The sequence below is a fragment of the Oncorhynchus mykiss genome, chromosome 9, assembly GCF_013265735.2.
Source record: "Oncorhynchus mykiss isolate Arlee chromosome 9, USDA_OmykA_1.1, whole genome shotgun sequence".
In the NCBI taxonomy this organism is placed as follows: domain Eukaryota; kingdom Metazoa; phylum Chordata; class Actinopteri; order Salmoniformes; family Salmonidae; genus Oncorhynchus; species Oncorhynchus mykiss.
The window spans coordinates 49998677-50014031 of NC_048573.1; the positions used below are offsets into that span (position 1 = coordinate 49998677).

A 15355-nucleotide genomic window follows, 5' to 3' on the forward strand; every position below is an offset into this window, starting at 1 on the left:
TAGGCTCAGATAGACCGGCAGATTCCGACAGGACAGGACAAGGTTACAGCAAACATGACGATAGTCTGGCTCAGGCATGAAACACAAACAAGAATCCGACAAGGACAGGAACAGAAACAGAGAGAGATATAGGGACCTAATCAGAGGGAAAAAGGGAACAGGTGGGAAACGGGGTGAATGGGTAGTTAGAGGAGACAAGGAACAGCTGGGAGAAAAGGTAACCTAACAACGACCAGCAGAGGGAGACAGGGTGAAGGGAAAGGACAGAGACAAGACACAACATGACACGAAGAGTCAACTCCGGGATGCTAGCCTTCTAGGCAAAGTTCCTCTGTCCAGTGTTTGTGTTCTTTTGCCCATCTTAATCTCTTATTTTTATTGGCCAGTCTGAGATATGGCTTTTTCTTTGCGACTCTGCCTAGACTCTGCCTTTTCACTGTTGACATTGAGACTGGTGTTTTTCTTTTAAAAACAAGGACATTTCTATGTGACCCCAAACTTTTGAACGTTGATGTAAGTATTGTAAGTCCATAAATTGAACTTGTAGTTTAGATGAACTCTTATAATAAATATGTGATACGTCTCGATCTTTCCATGTCTTTTTTTACTTCATTTAAAAGGTTTAGGTGTAATATGAAATATGAGGATATATAAAATAGGCTATACTGACACCACAGTAAATATGGTGGCACTGAGAGTCTAGTTGTTAAGAGCGTTGGGCCAATAATCCTGATTGCTTCAGTAAATCGCTCTGCATCTGCTAAAATGTTTATGTAACGAGGGCTGACTTTAGGGATAAGAACTTGAGGCTTAGACTCTAGCTATTGTGAGGGCTAATACTGTGGAGCAAGTGCAATATGAGTGAAGCCGTAAATCCCATTCAGCCATTCTCTAGCTAGCTACCCTCTGATGTCAATACCACAAATCAGATGAATGATGTCATTTTACACAGGTTAGTGCCACTACAAAGGTCAGATTCAATGTCAGGAGGATTAAGTCAGACAGACATATTAAACATACAGAGACAGAACGCTGTTCCGGTCCATACACGCAGAGATGGACAGGGTTACTCAACACAGGTCATGTAGTGGTCAGATCACACAGTAGGCTAAAACTAAGCATACCGTACTTGAGATTTTCACCGCAATGTATTTATTCTGCACTATCTATGTAAACAGACTGTTGATAATTGAAATGAATCAATTAGAAATAAAAACATTGAGGTAATGTCATCATTGTCTACCGTCATTTGAGTGTAAAGGTGAAAGGGGATATTTTACGTCATATGTTGTAGCCTCCCCTACTGGTGACTTCTCAAATTAAATCTTACCATGGAGGGGATTATGGATAAAATAGAAAAACACCACCATTATTCAGGGGAAGAAGCACCGGAACAAAGCGTCTATCCCTTCTCTTTTTGGGAGACTGAAAATAAAAGGCGACACAATTGTCTGAATTCTAATTGCTTTATTTGTGGAATAGAATATAGACAACTGTGCTTTTGATCTGTTCTGCTCGTCGTCCTCTAGGGAATCAGTGCATCTCTATCGCTGACTGAGTACCGGCTGGCGCCACCTCTCCTGAGCCTACACATCCGGTCACTTATCATTGGGTCAGGTAAACACTTCATTAGGAGTGGTATGTATAAGCTTCTTATAATTACTATATAATCTTCCCATCAAACGTGTGTTGTATTCATACAGCATACACGTATAAAGCATATGACACGACTTTACTCATCTGTTGTCACTTCCATGAGAAAACGACATTGTGTAAATAATGTGAATCATATCGCTATATATGTTTGGAAATGAATGTCAGCAAGTATGTGTGAGGTCGACATAGTGCTCATTCTACTCCTATCTGCATTATATGAATAAATACTAAAGTAACTTTAGAACAGCTGTAGTGCACAGTTACAGAGAAGTCTTTCATTGCAATATTATGCAAATAATAATCATCCGAGAAAAAAAGTAGGATTTGCCAAAGTTTGCGGTAAAATAATTACAACGGTTATTGCAAACACCAGATCTCATAAACAGAACTGGAGCCATGACAACAGTAAAGTCCAATGAAGTACAGTAGCAGCACCGATATGTTAGCATGTTTAACAAAAAACGTTGTTTGTCAATTACACAGCCATCAACGGGCTTGCATACACTTAACCCTGTAACACAATATTACAATAAGAGAAGTCAACGAAAGGTAACTGTGAACTTTTCTTACTGGTAACCTCTTCTCACGAATTTCTTTCTCATTGACAATGGATGCTGTTGAATCCCTCCTCTACATTTTATTTCCCAAAAGAAACAGGTAAAATACCTACAACGGTATCCATGCATATTTGTGATCAATAAACACAAGTCCTCCCAACCTACCACACACAGACCACACAATCATACGCACCCACTTCGCATTCTGGCGAGGAACATGCCTCAATATTTTTATTTCATTCTTTTTTTTTTTTTTAACCTAATGTACACTTCTGGTGCAGCACGTGACATCATTATTACTCCACAATGTTGTCAGGAGAAAGAAATACAACTAACTGTTCTGCGGGAAAGAATAAGGTACCATGCAAAAAACCTATGAGCTCGTCATATCTGACACCACTAATATCAGCAGTTCTATTCTCCACCATCTATTGTACAGGAACATGCATAGCTGTAGTAAGCTCGTCATTACACTGACATTTTTTGGTAAGGTTTGAAGATGCATGTGATTTAGAGACGTATGATACAAAATATGTTACATATGCACTACCATCTAACAATCACTCCTTTATTTTCATCCGAGTTTGTGTGAAGAAATCTATTGCAGAATGCAGAACTAATATTTCTCTCTCTAAAGGTGTATTTATGTATCAATATAATTTTGTCATTATTCATCATCTGTATAATCTCTCCCTGCAATATTTTTTGACACACATTATGTACTGTATATTCGTTTTTCCTGCTTGTTCTAACGTTGCATATCTTGAAAAGTAAAAAGGCCTTCGATGCCACGGTGGGTATATTATTGTTGAAAAACACTCTTACCAACCACACCATCCATATGTGTCCGTTCTCTGAGTCCAAGAGGCATGTAGATTCCTGTTTCACACGCTGTCATCTGTTCCTGCTCAGCTCACAGTCTCCGTGAGTCTCTGTGATACTCACTCAATTTACTAACTCCCCCACCCCCCCGTAACTCCCTGGACCAAAAGATCAACCAGTAACAGTAACTTCCCCAGCACGTCACATGGATGGTTCAAATCAAATGAATGAATAAATGAAAAAGATTCACGCTAGCCCTACCTCTATTCAGTAGACATTACGTTGGTATTGGAGTGAAGCATTTGCAAAGAGTGTGTGGTATCATCCTTGAATGTCCTTCTTTCCCATGTTCTTCTCTGATGGGCCCCCTTCCTCTTCTTTTGTGCAATGGGTCAAGGTCCTGTGCTTCAGGGGGTTATAAAGAGGAGATCTTGACAGTTTCCTGGGTGTTGAAGGTACTGGAGCGAGAGTTGCGTAGGATGCCAGGGATGGCGGGGGAGTTAGGTAGACTCTCATCAGGAGTGTTGGCTGGGGGAGTGGGGATACTGATGATGGCTGCCGTGTAGTCATCACAGTTCAGCTTCAGGTTTTCAGTCCTGGCATTTAGACTGGAGCGACTGCTCAGACACACACACATAGATCAAGTTAGACAATGCACGCCAATATTCATTTTAATAGCCCAACTTGTTAATTTTGTGTGGACTTATGTGTAATCATTGTAAGTAGATCAGTGTATTCTAGACAGGTAATTTGTTCTTCCACTCTCTGTAAAGTGATACATCCATCTACAACAACTATGTATAAAAATGCAAGTGCAATCTCACCATGATCAACTGTTTCTCTAAACAATAAACTATCATTAGTCATGCTACAGTGACAAATGTAAAATATTTTTTTGCATGGTTTTAGGCTTCTGGTACATTTATCATTAAATGAGGTTGTTTTGACAAACATCAACAGCATCAAAATAGTTAGAGGCAACAGAGCTTGAACAACTTTGCCTCAGCTCGTAATTCAGGATCAGCAGAAGGTTATTTTCAATGAATCAGCCAGAGTAAAATATACTAAAACATCAACAGCCTCTACAGGTGATTTAGTGGTGGGGCAAAGATAGAAAGGGAGGGGTGGGCTCCTTGGATCAGGTGGACAGGTGGATGGTGTGTGCGGTACAGTACCTCTGTGGGTACTGGGTACCAGCAGGAGTCTTGGTGACATGCAGCGTGTCCAGCTCCTGCACACTGCCCCGGCTGACAGAGACAGTGGAGTTGGCAAGGCGGAAGGCCCTCCTCTTGGCCCGGCGGGAGCAGCAGGTTGTGGTGGCCCCCTGCTGGCTGGACAGCGAAGTGCTGCGGCTGGTGCGGAAGCCCAATGAGTCGGTCACACACACCTCGCTGTAGGTGACTTCATCGGTGAACTCGTGATTCTGTCGAAACATACAAGAAATAAAAATGTCTATCATGTCCCTCAGTGAGTTTAAAACTCTGGGGCAAAGATGTTCAGGAGGAGTGTAAATGTTTCCTGCAGGCTGGATTGTGTTACTTTGTTGTACATTTTGATAATGTATTGACTACTGCTGCCTTCTTGGCCAGATCACCCTTGTAAAAGAGACTCTGTGTCTCAATGGGATTCTCCTGGTTAAGTAAAGAAAGAAAGAAAGAAAGAAAAGGCCTCTGATCAGCCTCACAGCTTTGAACTCGCTGTAGGTTTCTGCATGCTATAGCTCCAGGATGATGTTCTCCTGATGGTGTTTAATGTCTGTTTTTAAGTGGTGAAGCCCAAAGACAAATTTCCACATTGCGTGGACAATAAAGTTTTTGTAATTCTGTGATCGCTGCTCATAACTGCTGAAAGTGTGAAACATCATGAGTATAACACTGCTGAGTGTGCATAAAGTACATCAAAGTGAGTGATCACCTTGAACAAAAAGTTATATCAGACAAAATGATCCATGAGATAGTTAACAGGCAAAAAAGGAGCACTCACTGTGGTTTTCTCCAAGCAGTGCAATAGGTGATGATGTTGGTGCTCAAAGGCGGACCTGTTCTTCACACAAAGAGGTGTGCTGTCACCATCACCATCCTGAGGGACAGAGCAAGAGAGCAAATCACTTAGCCCAACATGGCACCACATGAAAATATATTGTAAGTGAAAATACAATGACATTAATAGTTGAATTAGTAGCTGGTAATGCATTGCTGTGATAAGCAAACTTAACATTGTAAACACATGTGAGATTTGATTTTGCCCGACAAACAATGTAGAATGAGTTCTTATTGATACAATAATACCATACACAGTACTACTGAGTAGACCGTATGCCTCCACAGGGCTAAGGAAATACATCTGAGTGACTGTCCTTGACTGTCTGATTGTACAGTAAGTGACCGTTCATGGTCTCTCTCTCCAGTGATGTTCACCCGGACACACAGAACCCCAGAGGACCAGTGCCCCCTCTGATGCTTCCTAAAAAGCATTTTTTTGTGGTTTGTTAAACATATGGCTGTGAAGCTGAGATTTCTAGGTCAAGGTGGTTGATCGCTATCATTATTGCAATAGACGGCGAACAGCCTGTCAAAGTCATCTACATTGAGATGATCTTATCTGTGAGACTGAGAGAGAGTGTGTCAGACTGGGAGGGAGGGAGGGAGGGAGGGAGGGAGGGAGGGAGGGAGGGAGGGAGGGAGGGAGGGAGCAGGGAAACAGCTATGTTAGTCACAAAGCCAGTCTGGAGACCTGCTGCAGTGTCAGCGGGCTAAGGGACATCTGTTTGATTCACTACAGACATGTCCGATAAGATCGTCCCTAAGTAGAAACAAAAACAATTAGCTTTGGCCCTTTGGAAGTCGTGCTCTATTGGGTCACTGAATAACAGAGGAGATGGATTAAGTGAGTAGTGTGTTCTTTAGTTCATGGTTTTGCTGTTCTGCACCAGTCTATATGTTGCCGTGTACAACAGCACAAAACACTGCACTGCGGTGACATTGCATGAGTGGTTGAACATTTCATGTTAGCTATTGGAAATCTGAGAGAATGTTTTGCATTACATTACATTACATCACATCAAGTAGAAAACAGACTGCTAGCTATCCCTCATACAGTAGATTAAAATGAATGTTAATCACGGTCATTTGGAATAGGATTATGCAGTCCTCATGATAGAGTTCAATCCTAGGTTATTTGTTTTGCAATATATGACAGAATTGGCTATATTTGTCCTAATTTATCAAAAGAGGAACATACTGTAAATAAAAATACTGTGGGAGATAGCATTGCAAATCATGATTCATAGATTAAGTTTGGTTATGGCTGGAAGCCATGCATTCTTTATGCTAATGTTTTTTTAAAGATCCATATTACGGGAAACAGTGAGGTGTCAAATTGGGGAGATGGTTCTATAGGTGTTTGTGGGGGGGACTCTGGTATAGAGACTATACTGCAGGCAAGACTAAGAGGACCAGGAAAATATACAACGCTGTGATAGACCTGGGAGAAAAAACAACCCCTCTAGGTTTATAAATAGCTCTGCAGTCCTGTTAGTAATGGGTTTATAGATCCGTGCTGAAAAAAATACCCTCTCACTCTGGGATTGTAAATATTGGATTATAGTAGCTTTCAGCTGCTGAGAAGAAATAAAGACTACTCTGGAATCAACCTGGTGCATAGTAAAGATGAGAATTCAATCCCTCCCCATCTGTGCCTCCTCCTCCTCCTCTCCCACCTCTACTCGTTACATCAGCAGAATGGGCATCTTCTTATATCCCTCTCTCCTCCTTTGGTGAAGCAAGATTAGTATACTGAAATATGTCTGGGAGGGAGCCCTTCTTTAATTCCCTGCACTGGCTATGGCTATTAAGGAATGTTACTGGAGATACTTCCAGTTGCATTGCTGTCTTCAATCATATTTGGCATCATAGAGAGTATGATATAACACACAGTTACTAACTACACTAGTCTGCCATGCACATAGTACTGTATGTCAACCTGGTCACAGAGCATTTAGTATTATTCTGTACGTAAATCTGAGACTCTCCATTTAGTATGATATGTTACGTTTCATATGGTATGTATTCATTTGTGGATATCCATTACCCATGATGTATGATATGTATGATATGTTACGAATTACAATTCATATTATATGTTATGAATTGGCAAAACATACTATACAGTATGTTACAAATTTGCAAAGCGTATATTATATGTTACGAATTCTAGTTAATTGGCTAACATTAGCAAGATGGCTAACGTTAGCTAGGCTAGGGGTTAGGGTGAGGGGTTACGGGTTACGGGTTACGGGTTACGGGTTACGGGTTACGGGTTACGGGTTACGGGTTAAGATTAGGGTTAAGTTTAGGAGTTAGATTAAAGGGTTAAGATTATGGTTAGGGGAAGGTTTAGCTAACATGCTACGTAGTTGCAAAAGTAGCTAAAAAAGTAGTAAGTCTTTGAAAAGTGGCTAATTAGCTAAAATGAAAAAATGTCAGTCCAAGTCAAGCACTGATGATTACATGGAGTAAAACCTCTGTGAGGAGGTTATGCATGTTACGTGCAATGATGATAACATTAGAATAGTTACCTAATGCCTAGATTCCCTATAGGACAGGGCGTTTCAAAATAGGATACGGACAATATATATATATATATATATATATATATATATATATATATATATATATATATATATATATATATATATATGAGTGTACAAAACATTAGCAACACCTTCCTAATATTGAGTTGCACCCCTTTTTGGCTCCAAAACAGCCTCAATTCACCGGGGCATGGACTCTACAAGGTGTCGAAAGCATTCAACAGGGATGCTGGCCCATGTTGACTCCAATGCTTCCCACAGCTGTGTCAAGTTGGCCAGATGTCCTTTGGGTGGTGGACCATTCTTGATACACACGGGAAACTGTTGAGTGTGGAAAAACCCAGCAGTGTTGCAGTTCTTGACACACTCAAATCGGTGTGCCTGGCACCTACTACCATACCCCATTCAAAGGCACTTAAAACCTTACAAGAGATACAAAAGTACAAGAAATTGCCAAAATAAAGGAAACACCAACATAAAGTGTCTTAATAGGGTGTTAGGCCACCACAAGCCAGAACAGTTTAAATACACCTTGGCATAGATTCTACAAGTGTCTGGAAATCTATTGAAAGGATGCAACACCATTCTTCAACAAAAAATTCCATAGTTTGGTGTTTTGTTGATGGTGGTGGAAAATGGTGTCTCAGGCGAAGACCAGAATCTCCCATAAGTATTCACTTGTGTTGAGATCTGGTGACTGAGACGGCCATGGCATATGGTTTACATCATTTTAATGCTCATCAAACCATTCAGTGACCACTCGTGCCCTGCTGATGGCAAAATTGCCATCTTATGGGGGCATAGCTATGGTAGCCAAAATAATGCCCTTCCCAGCATTTTTACCCTAAGCATGATGGGATTTTAATTGCTTAATCAACTCAGGAACCACACCTGTGTGGAACCACCTGCTTTGAATATACTTTGTATCCCATATTTACTGAAGTGTTTCCATTATTTTGGCAGTTACCTGTAGATACGCTATGTTAGAATGTTTATTTAGGTGAAGTCTGAGGTAATACAACTGAGGCAAAAAAAAATTCACTGCTTTAAAGATGAACAGCTCAGGATGGATAGTGAATCAGGAGACTAGTGAATTACCTATGTGTGTCCATAAACCGCCTGTCTACAACCTCTGCTTTCTGTTCTCTGACTCCCTGATCTCTCAATACATTCTTAGAAAAAAGGGTTCCAAATGGGTTCTGCGGCTGTCCCCATAGGATAACCCTTTTTGAATGCAGACAGAACTCTTTTGGGTTCCATGTAGAACCCTCTGGGGAAAGGGTTCTACATGGAACCCAAAAGGGTTATACCTGGAACCAAAAGGGGTTATTCAAAGGTTCTCCTATGGGGACAACCGAAGACCCCTTTTTGTTTTTAGATAGCACCTTTTTTTTCTAAGGGTGTAGGATCATTGGTTGAAACAATTTATTTGCATACTGTGAATGAGATTCATTCTGAGGGGAAAATAATAGATATTTGGTGTAGCAAGTCATCCTTCATTATTACAGGACTATTGGTGCTGACTGATAGATTTAATCAAAGGAAAGTTTGGGATTAAATATGAATGACTGTCAACGTGGCATTCGGTTATTTTAAATGTCATTGAAACTGAAGCTGACTGATTCTTACAATGTGCTTGATGTTCCGGGACAGCAGATTAATTCATCTTTCTTTTAAATGTATATATATGTTTTTCAAATTGGCAATCATAATGACATGAGATTATTATGCAGATAAGGCCAGCAGGCTAGTCTCTTTTTATTGGTTTGTAACTGTTATGAAAGTTGTATTGTCAATTTGTTTTGTAATTAAACACCTCTTTAAACGTGTACATGACACTGCAACAACATTTCCCCATGGGGACAATAAAGTCAGTAAAGTAATGTAAAGATTAGGTAGGTGAAACTACAGCAGAAAATGTTGGTGTCGGGGAGGTGTTCCAGAATTGAGAGAGAGAGAGGGGGGGGGGGGGGGGAGAGAAAGAGAGAACAGCAATCTGTCTGATTCTGAAGTAAATCCAGTTATTATTGGCCAAGAATAAGCTACAGTTAAAGGAACAATTAATGATGCCATGGCAACAAAACTATCTCCAGAAAAGAGAAAAGCTTTAGTGCCATTTTGTTTTGTCACAAAGCTGAACTCCAAATGCTTTATCTTATCAGTCCAGAACCTCTGCTAAAAGCATTAAAGTAGGAATTCACCCTTTTGCCATGGACTCTTCCCTACTTTGCTCAGACCCTGATGAGAGTGTGCTACTATATATATTTAGACATACTTTAGGTGAAATACTGTATGCTGTACATGTGAAATCCAAACATACCCCAGTGAAATAACTATGATTCTCCATATGAGCATAAGGAAACATTTGCTCATGTGTATTGCTTACCTGCAATCCCCCATCCTCTTTGTGCTGCAAGAATGCATTGGTGGCCCCTTTTTTAGCCATTCGAATCCTTGCCTGGCGCACTTTCTGGAGAATGGAAAAGAATTGGATAGAAATGCCTGTGTCAGCATTTGCTCCACATACAACCCAGTGAGCAATATCTGGGGAATAAATACAAAACGGACATTTCACAAGACAGTGTGAATTCTTGTAGCTTTCCAATCGGCATTTGCCTGACAAGCACACCTAGTAAGGATAGAACCCTATCATACATAGGATACATTACAGCAAAGGGTCTGTCGACCTTCACAACAAACTGACATGCAGATGATGAGAATGACATCACGCCTCTCTCTCTCTCTTACCTGCTGTGCCCTCATCTTATCTGCCCTTTGGTTCTGGTGGTAGATCCTTGCGAAGTTGGAGACTATAACAGGCACAGGTAGAGCAATCACCAGCACGCCACTGAGGGAGCAGATGGAGCCAAATATCTTGCCCGCTATGGAGTCTGGAACCATGTCTCCATATCTGCAAACAGCAACAACACGCCAGTGGGGGATTAATGTGAGGAACGCTCCTCTCAGGTCATTACTGTGACTAGTGAGACAGAACAGTTATATCTCAGCATCGCAGTGTATACAGGCAGAGACACAAAATAATGGTTGTGAGTGTAAACGTGTCAATCATCCTGTCTTGGACTTTAGAATGGCTCTGAAATCAAAAAAGAAATGTGCCTGAAATAGATGACAGGTCTGACACTCTAACACCTGTGAAAAAACTCATAGGGTGACAAGAAAATGAAATCAACACAATTACTCTCACTTCACTAGTAAGACTTCAATAAATCCATTGTGACAAGTTTTCATTGTGCTTGTGTGAACATTTGATTACATCATACATTACTTGTCAAAACTCAGAAACTCATCTTTGCAACTGAACACCTCATTTAAGAAAGACTGATTGCCATGACTGAGAGGGATCACGCCAGAGCAATTAAGTAGACCATTTGTGTCTCTCTCCTTCACTCTCACTGAACACACACATACTGTACATGCACACATGCACGTGCACAGTCGCGCACATACACGCACATACGCAAGTTGCTGGTGGTTGCCTCATATAGTGTATTACACCATCTCACCTCTGATTGGCCTAGCTTACTCCATAATTCACTGGTGCTGAGCTGAATGACTGTTACAAAGCAATAATAGGGGAGTGATGTCAGAAGCCAGACAGGTGTGGTGGAGCCAACATTTCCCACTTTCATCATGGCCATTGCTGTGCAGTGGAGGAATATGCCGCCTGCCTCCTGATCAGCAAGCTTTCCCATTACAATAAGGCCTACATAGACATGCTGTGTCCCAACATGGCAGGGGGCTACTGTCAGAGATAAACACCACAAACCTGTTAGCATCATTCACTCATGGAACGTTTGTCTTTCAAATCATGTAAAGACCAAAAGGTTTGTTTTGTTTTGCCCATCTGGCTGTCACTGTCACTGGATAGATTTCTTGAAGGGGCTATTTACATAAATGATAAATGCACAACAAACTTCCCTGCTGTAAGACACATACAGTATGGCAGCTGTGGCACTGTCTGCACTTTGGACCACTAACAATACAAGTGCATAGTGGTACTACTGTATGTACTCTATTCACAACGGGTTGCCTTTTTGACGACATTCTGCAGGTACAAAAACAAGCATGAAGATACTGTGATCCGCATGCATTAATAGTCAGTCACTGTTAGAGTAGAATATTGATCGGAGAAACATTGATACGCATATAACCCATAATGGAAAAATATGAATTTTCTGTCTTAAAAACAGATTTGATTTACTGCTTTAATTTGAAGCTACTGATGGACTCCTCAAGCCATACAGTTGAAATTAGTTCTGGATAATTACAGGGGGAAACTGAGAAAGATTACTGTACAGTTGATGGGAAAGCTAATAGAGTTTCTCTGGACTGGGGACATTTGTAAACCACTCAAGTCATTTAGATCAGCACCATTTTGAGCAATTGTTTGTGCCTCATACTGTAGTTACTGCAGCACACCATCATAGTGCTGAGGGAGCATCAGCTAGTTCCAACCATCCGAGCGGCTGCAATAGCTCTGTTAAAGTAGAGCTGTAGTGAAGATGGTGGAGGTGGTGGTTGTAGTAGTGTTTGGTTTAGTATGTTGATACTGTACTTACATACGGTATATCTTCATTCATGACAGAAATTACATGCTCATAATGAGACTCACGTTTATTATTATACAAGTTAAATTATATATCATAAGCAAATGCCTAAGGGACATTTTTTTCCTACCATATCATTCAAATTCATTCTAGGTCTGATCCTAATACATTTTACAGCCAACTGTTTCCCCTTTGAATTTAAAAATAGATTAATGTTAGCAACGTTTTATCCGATTGCAAGTTAGCTAGGAGGCAAGACGGCTATCTCAAACCCGGCAGAATAAGGAGGGGGAACATCAAAAAAAGCACTCATCGAGACCATAAGACAAAGTGTTTGATAAAATACTACCTGCTGCCTTCTTTTTATGTGAAGATGTTGTCTATTGTTGTGTTCCCTACTTCCCTCCGTTCAATAGCCCATAAGGGGCTCTGTGCTCCCTGGACCAATCTACATCAACTCCAGCCTCTAATCTAGTTTCGCATTGGAAAACGTCCAAATGATTGAATGGCAGGATCTCTGCAGATGGCCCTCGGTTCAAAGATAAGCAAGAGAACAAGTTATATACAGTACCAGTCAAAAGTTTGGACACACCTACTCATTCAAGGGTTTTCTTTATTTTTACTATTACTACATTGTAGAATAATGGTAAAGACATCACAACTATGCAATAACACATATGGAATCATGTAGCAACCAAAAAAGTATTAATCAAATCAAAATATATTTTACATTTGAGATTCTTCAAAGTTTGCCTTTTGCCTTGATGACAGCTTTGCACACTCATGGCATTCTCTCAACCAGCTTCACAAGGTAGTCCTGGAATGAATTTCAATTAACAGGTGTGCATTGTTAAAAGTTAATTTGTGGAATTTCTTTCCTTCTTAATGCATTTGAGCCAATCAGTTGGGTTGTGACAAGGTAGGGGTGGTATACAGAAGATAGCTCTATTTGATAAAATACCAATTATATATTATGGCAAGAACAGCTCAAATAAGCAAAGACAAATGACAGTCCATTGTTACTTTAAGACATGAAGGTCAGTCAATGCAGAAAATGTCAAGAACTTTGAAAGTATCTTCAAGTGTAGTCGCAAAAACCATCAAGCGCTATGATGAAAGTGGCTCTCAAGAGGACAGCCACAGGAAAGGAAGACCCAGAGTGTTAAGGTGCGTGAATGAGGACCCAAAAGCGAACTAACGTAAACAGGGCTTCTTTAATTACCAAACATAGGTAGGCTCAGATGGACCGGCAGATTCCGACAGGACAGGACAAAGTTACAGCAAACATGACGACAGTCTGGTTCAGGCATGAAACACAAACAAGAATCCGACAAAGACAGGAGCAGAAACAGAGAGAGATATAGGGACCTAATCAGAGGGAAAAAGGGAACAGGTGGGAAAAGGGGTGACGAGGTAGTTAGGAGGAGACAAGGCACAGCTGGGGGAAAGAGGAGGAGAAAAGGTAACCTAACAACGACCAGCAGAGGGAGACAGGGTGAAGGGAAAGGACAGAAACAAGACACAACATGACAGTACATGACACAGAGTTACCTCTGCTGCAGAGGATGAGTTCATTAGAGTTAACTGCACCTCAGATTGCTTCACAGAGTTCAAGTAACAGACACAACATCAACTGTTCAGAGGAGACTGCAAAAATCAGGCATTCATGGTCGAATTTCTTCAAAGAAACCAATACTAAAGGACACCAATAAGAAGAAGAAACTTGCTTGGTCCAAGAAACACGATAAATGGACATTAGACCGTTAGAAATCTGTCCTTTGGTCTGATGAGTCCAAATTTGAGATTTTTGGTTCCAACAGCTGTGTCTTTGTGAGACGCAGAGTAGGTGAACGGATGATCTCTGCATATGTGGTTCCCATCATGAAGCATGGAGGAGCAGTTGTGATGGTGTGTGAGGTGACACTGTGAGGGATTTATTTAGAATTCAAGGCACAGTTAACCAGCATGGCTACCACAGCATTCTGCAGCGACACGCCATCCCATCTGGTTTGCACTTAGCAGGACCATCATTTGTTTTACATTAGGACAATGACTCAAACCACACCTCCAGGCTGTGTAAGGTCTATTTGACCAAGAAGGAGAGTGATGGAGTATTGCATCAGATAACCTGGCTTCCACAATCACTCGACCTCCACCCAATTGAGATGGTTTGGGATGAGTTGGACCGCAGAGTGAAGGAAAAGTAGCCAACAAGTGCTCAGCATATGTGGGAACTCCTTCAAGACTGTTGGAAAAGCATTCCTCACGAAGCTGGTTGAGAGAATGCCAAGTGTGTGCAAAGCTGTCATCATTGCAAAGGGTGGCTACTTTGAAGAATCTCAAATATAAAATATATGTAGAAAATAGTAAAAATAAAGAAAAACCCTTGAATGAGTAGGTGTGTCCAAACTTTTGACTGGTACTGTATGTTAATGCTCATTGATATCATGCTATGAAAGCTATACTATATAATTATAATTGTTATATATTTTAACAATAACACATTTACAGTAGATTGAACACAGGAATTAATAGAATACAAAAGAAATATTTGAGACAAAAACAGAATACTACTGTGCACAGGTCAGTTCAGTGTCAGTGTCTCCATGTTTTCTTATGCAGTGATATCCATGCATTTCTCATCAGCATTATGAAGAGCTTCCTAGCTCTTTAATTTGCCCATAATAGAATAATGTCTTAGACAGATGCCCGTGGGGGAGAGCGAGAGAGAGGCAGCCTGGCCTAGATGTGGGTACTGAAAGGGGTCAAGGAGGGTTGTCAGTAGTTCACAGGGATATTGAGTAGAGAGAGAATAGTGAACTGAGAAATCGCAGAAAACTGTTAACTCTTCTTTTTTTCCTTTTTTTTTCACAGCCTTCATGGAAAATGCTTCACATGATTAATCAGCTATTATTTATATGGCTACCTTATATTCTTGGCAGTCATGTGAATGCAGTACAATGCTCTTCATATGAATCACCATCAGCACTACAGGCAATGTACCACTTTATTCCGGCCTCTTCACAATTCTGTCTCTACAATCAAGGCTTGATTTTGGCTGCTCACATTTTTGAAAGAGAGGTTTTGTACATGATCCTTGTATCCAGCCCAAAGGCTATGTTTTTGTGTCTAATAAAAGTGCAATATGTTGCACTTCAAGC

General features: G+C 40.7%; 1 protein-coding gene across 1 annotated transcript in view; it reads right to left on the reverse strand.

Annotated features, from left to right (window-relative positions):
- Window positions 1-1433: 1433 nt before the first annotated feature.
- kcnd1 (potassium voltage-gated channel, Shal-related subfamily, member 1) overlaps window positions 1434-15355 on the reverse strand; it is a 72128-nt gene continuing 58206 nt past the window's right edge. The window contains exons 3-7 of the mRNA XM_021616066.2: window positions 10375-10537; window positions 10013-10096; window positions 5019-5114; window positions 4211-4458; window positions 1434-3652 (exon numbers count right to left, since the gene is read on the reverse strand). Of these exons, the coding sequence (XP_021471741.1) occupies window positions 3451-3652; window positions 4211-4458; window positions 5019-5114; window positions 10013-10096; window positions 10375-10537 (793 nt within the window). The 3' untranslated portion in view covers window positions 1434-3450. The remainder of the gene's footprint in view (window positions 3653-4210; window positions 4459-5018; window positions 5115-10012; window positions 10097-10374; window positions 10538-15355) is intronic.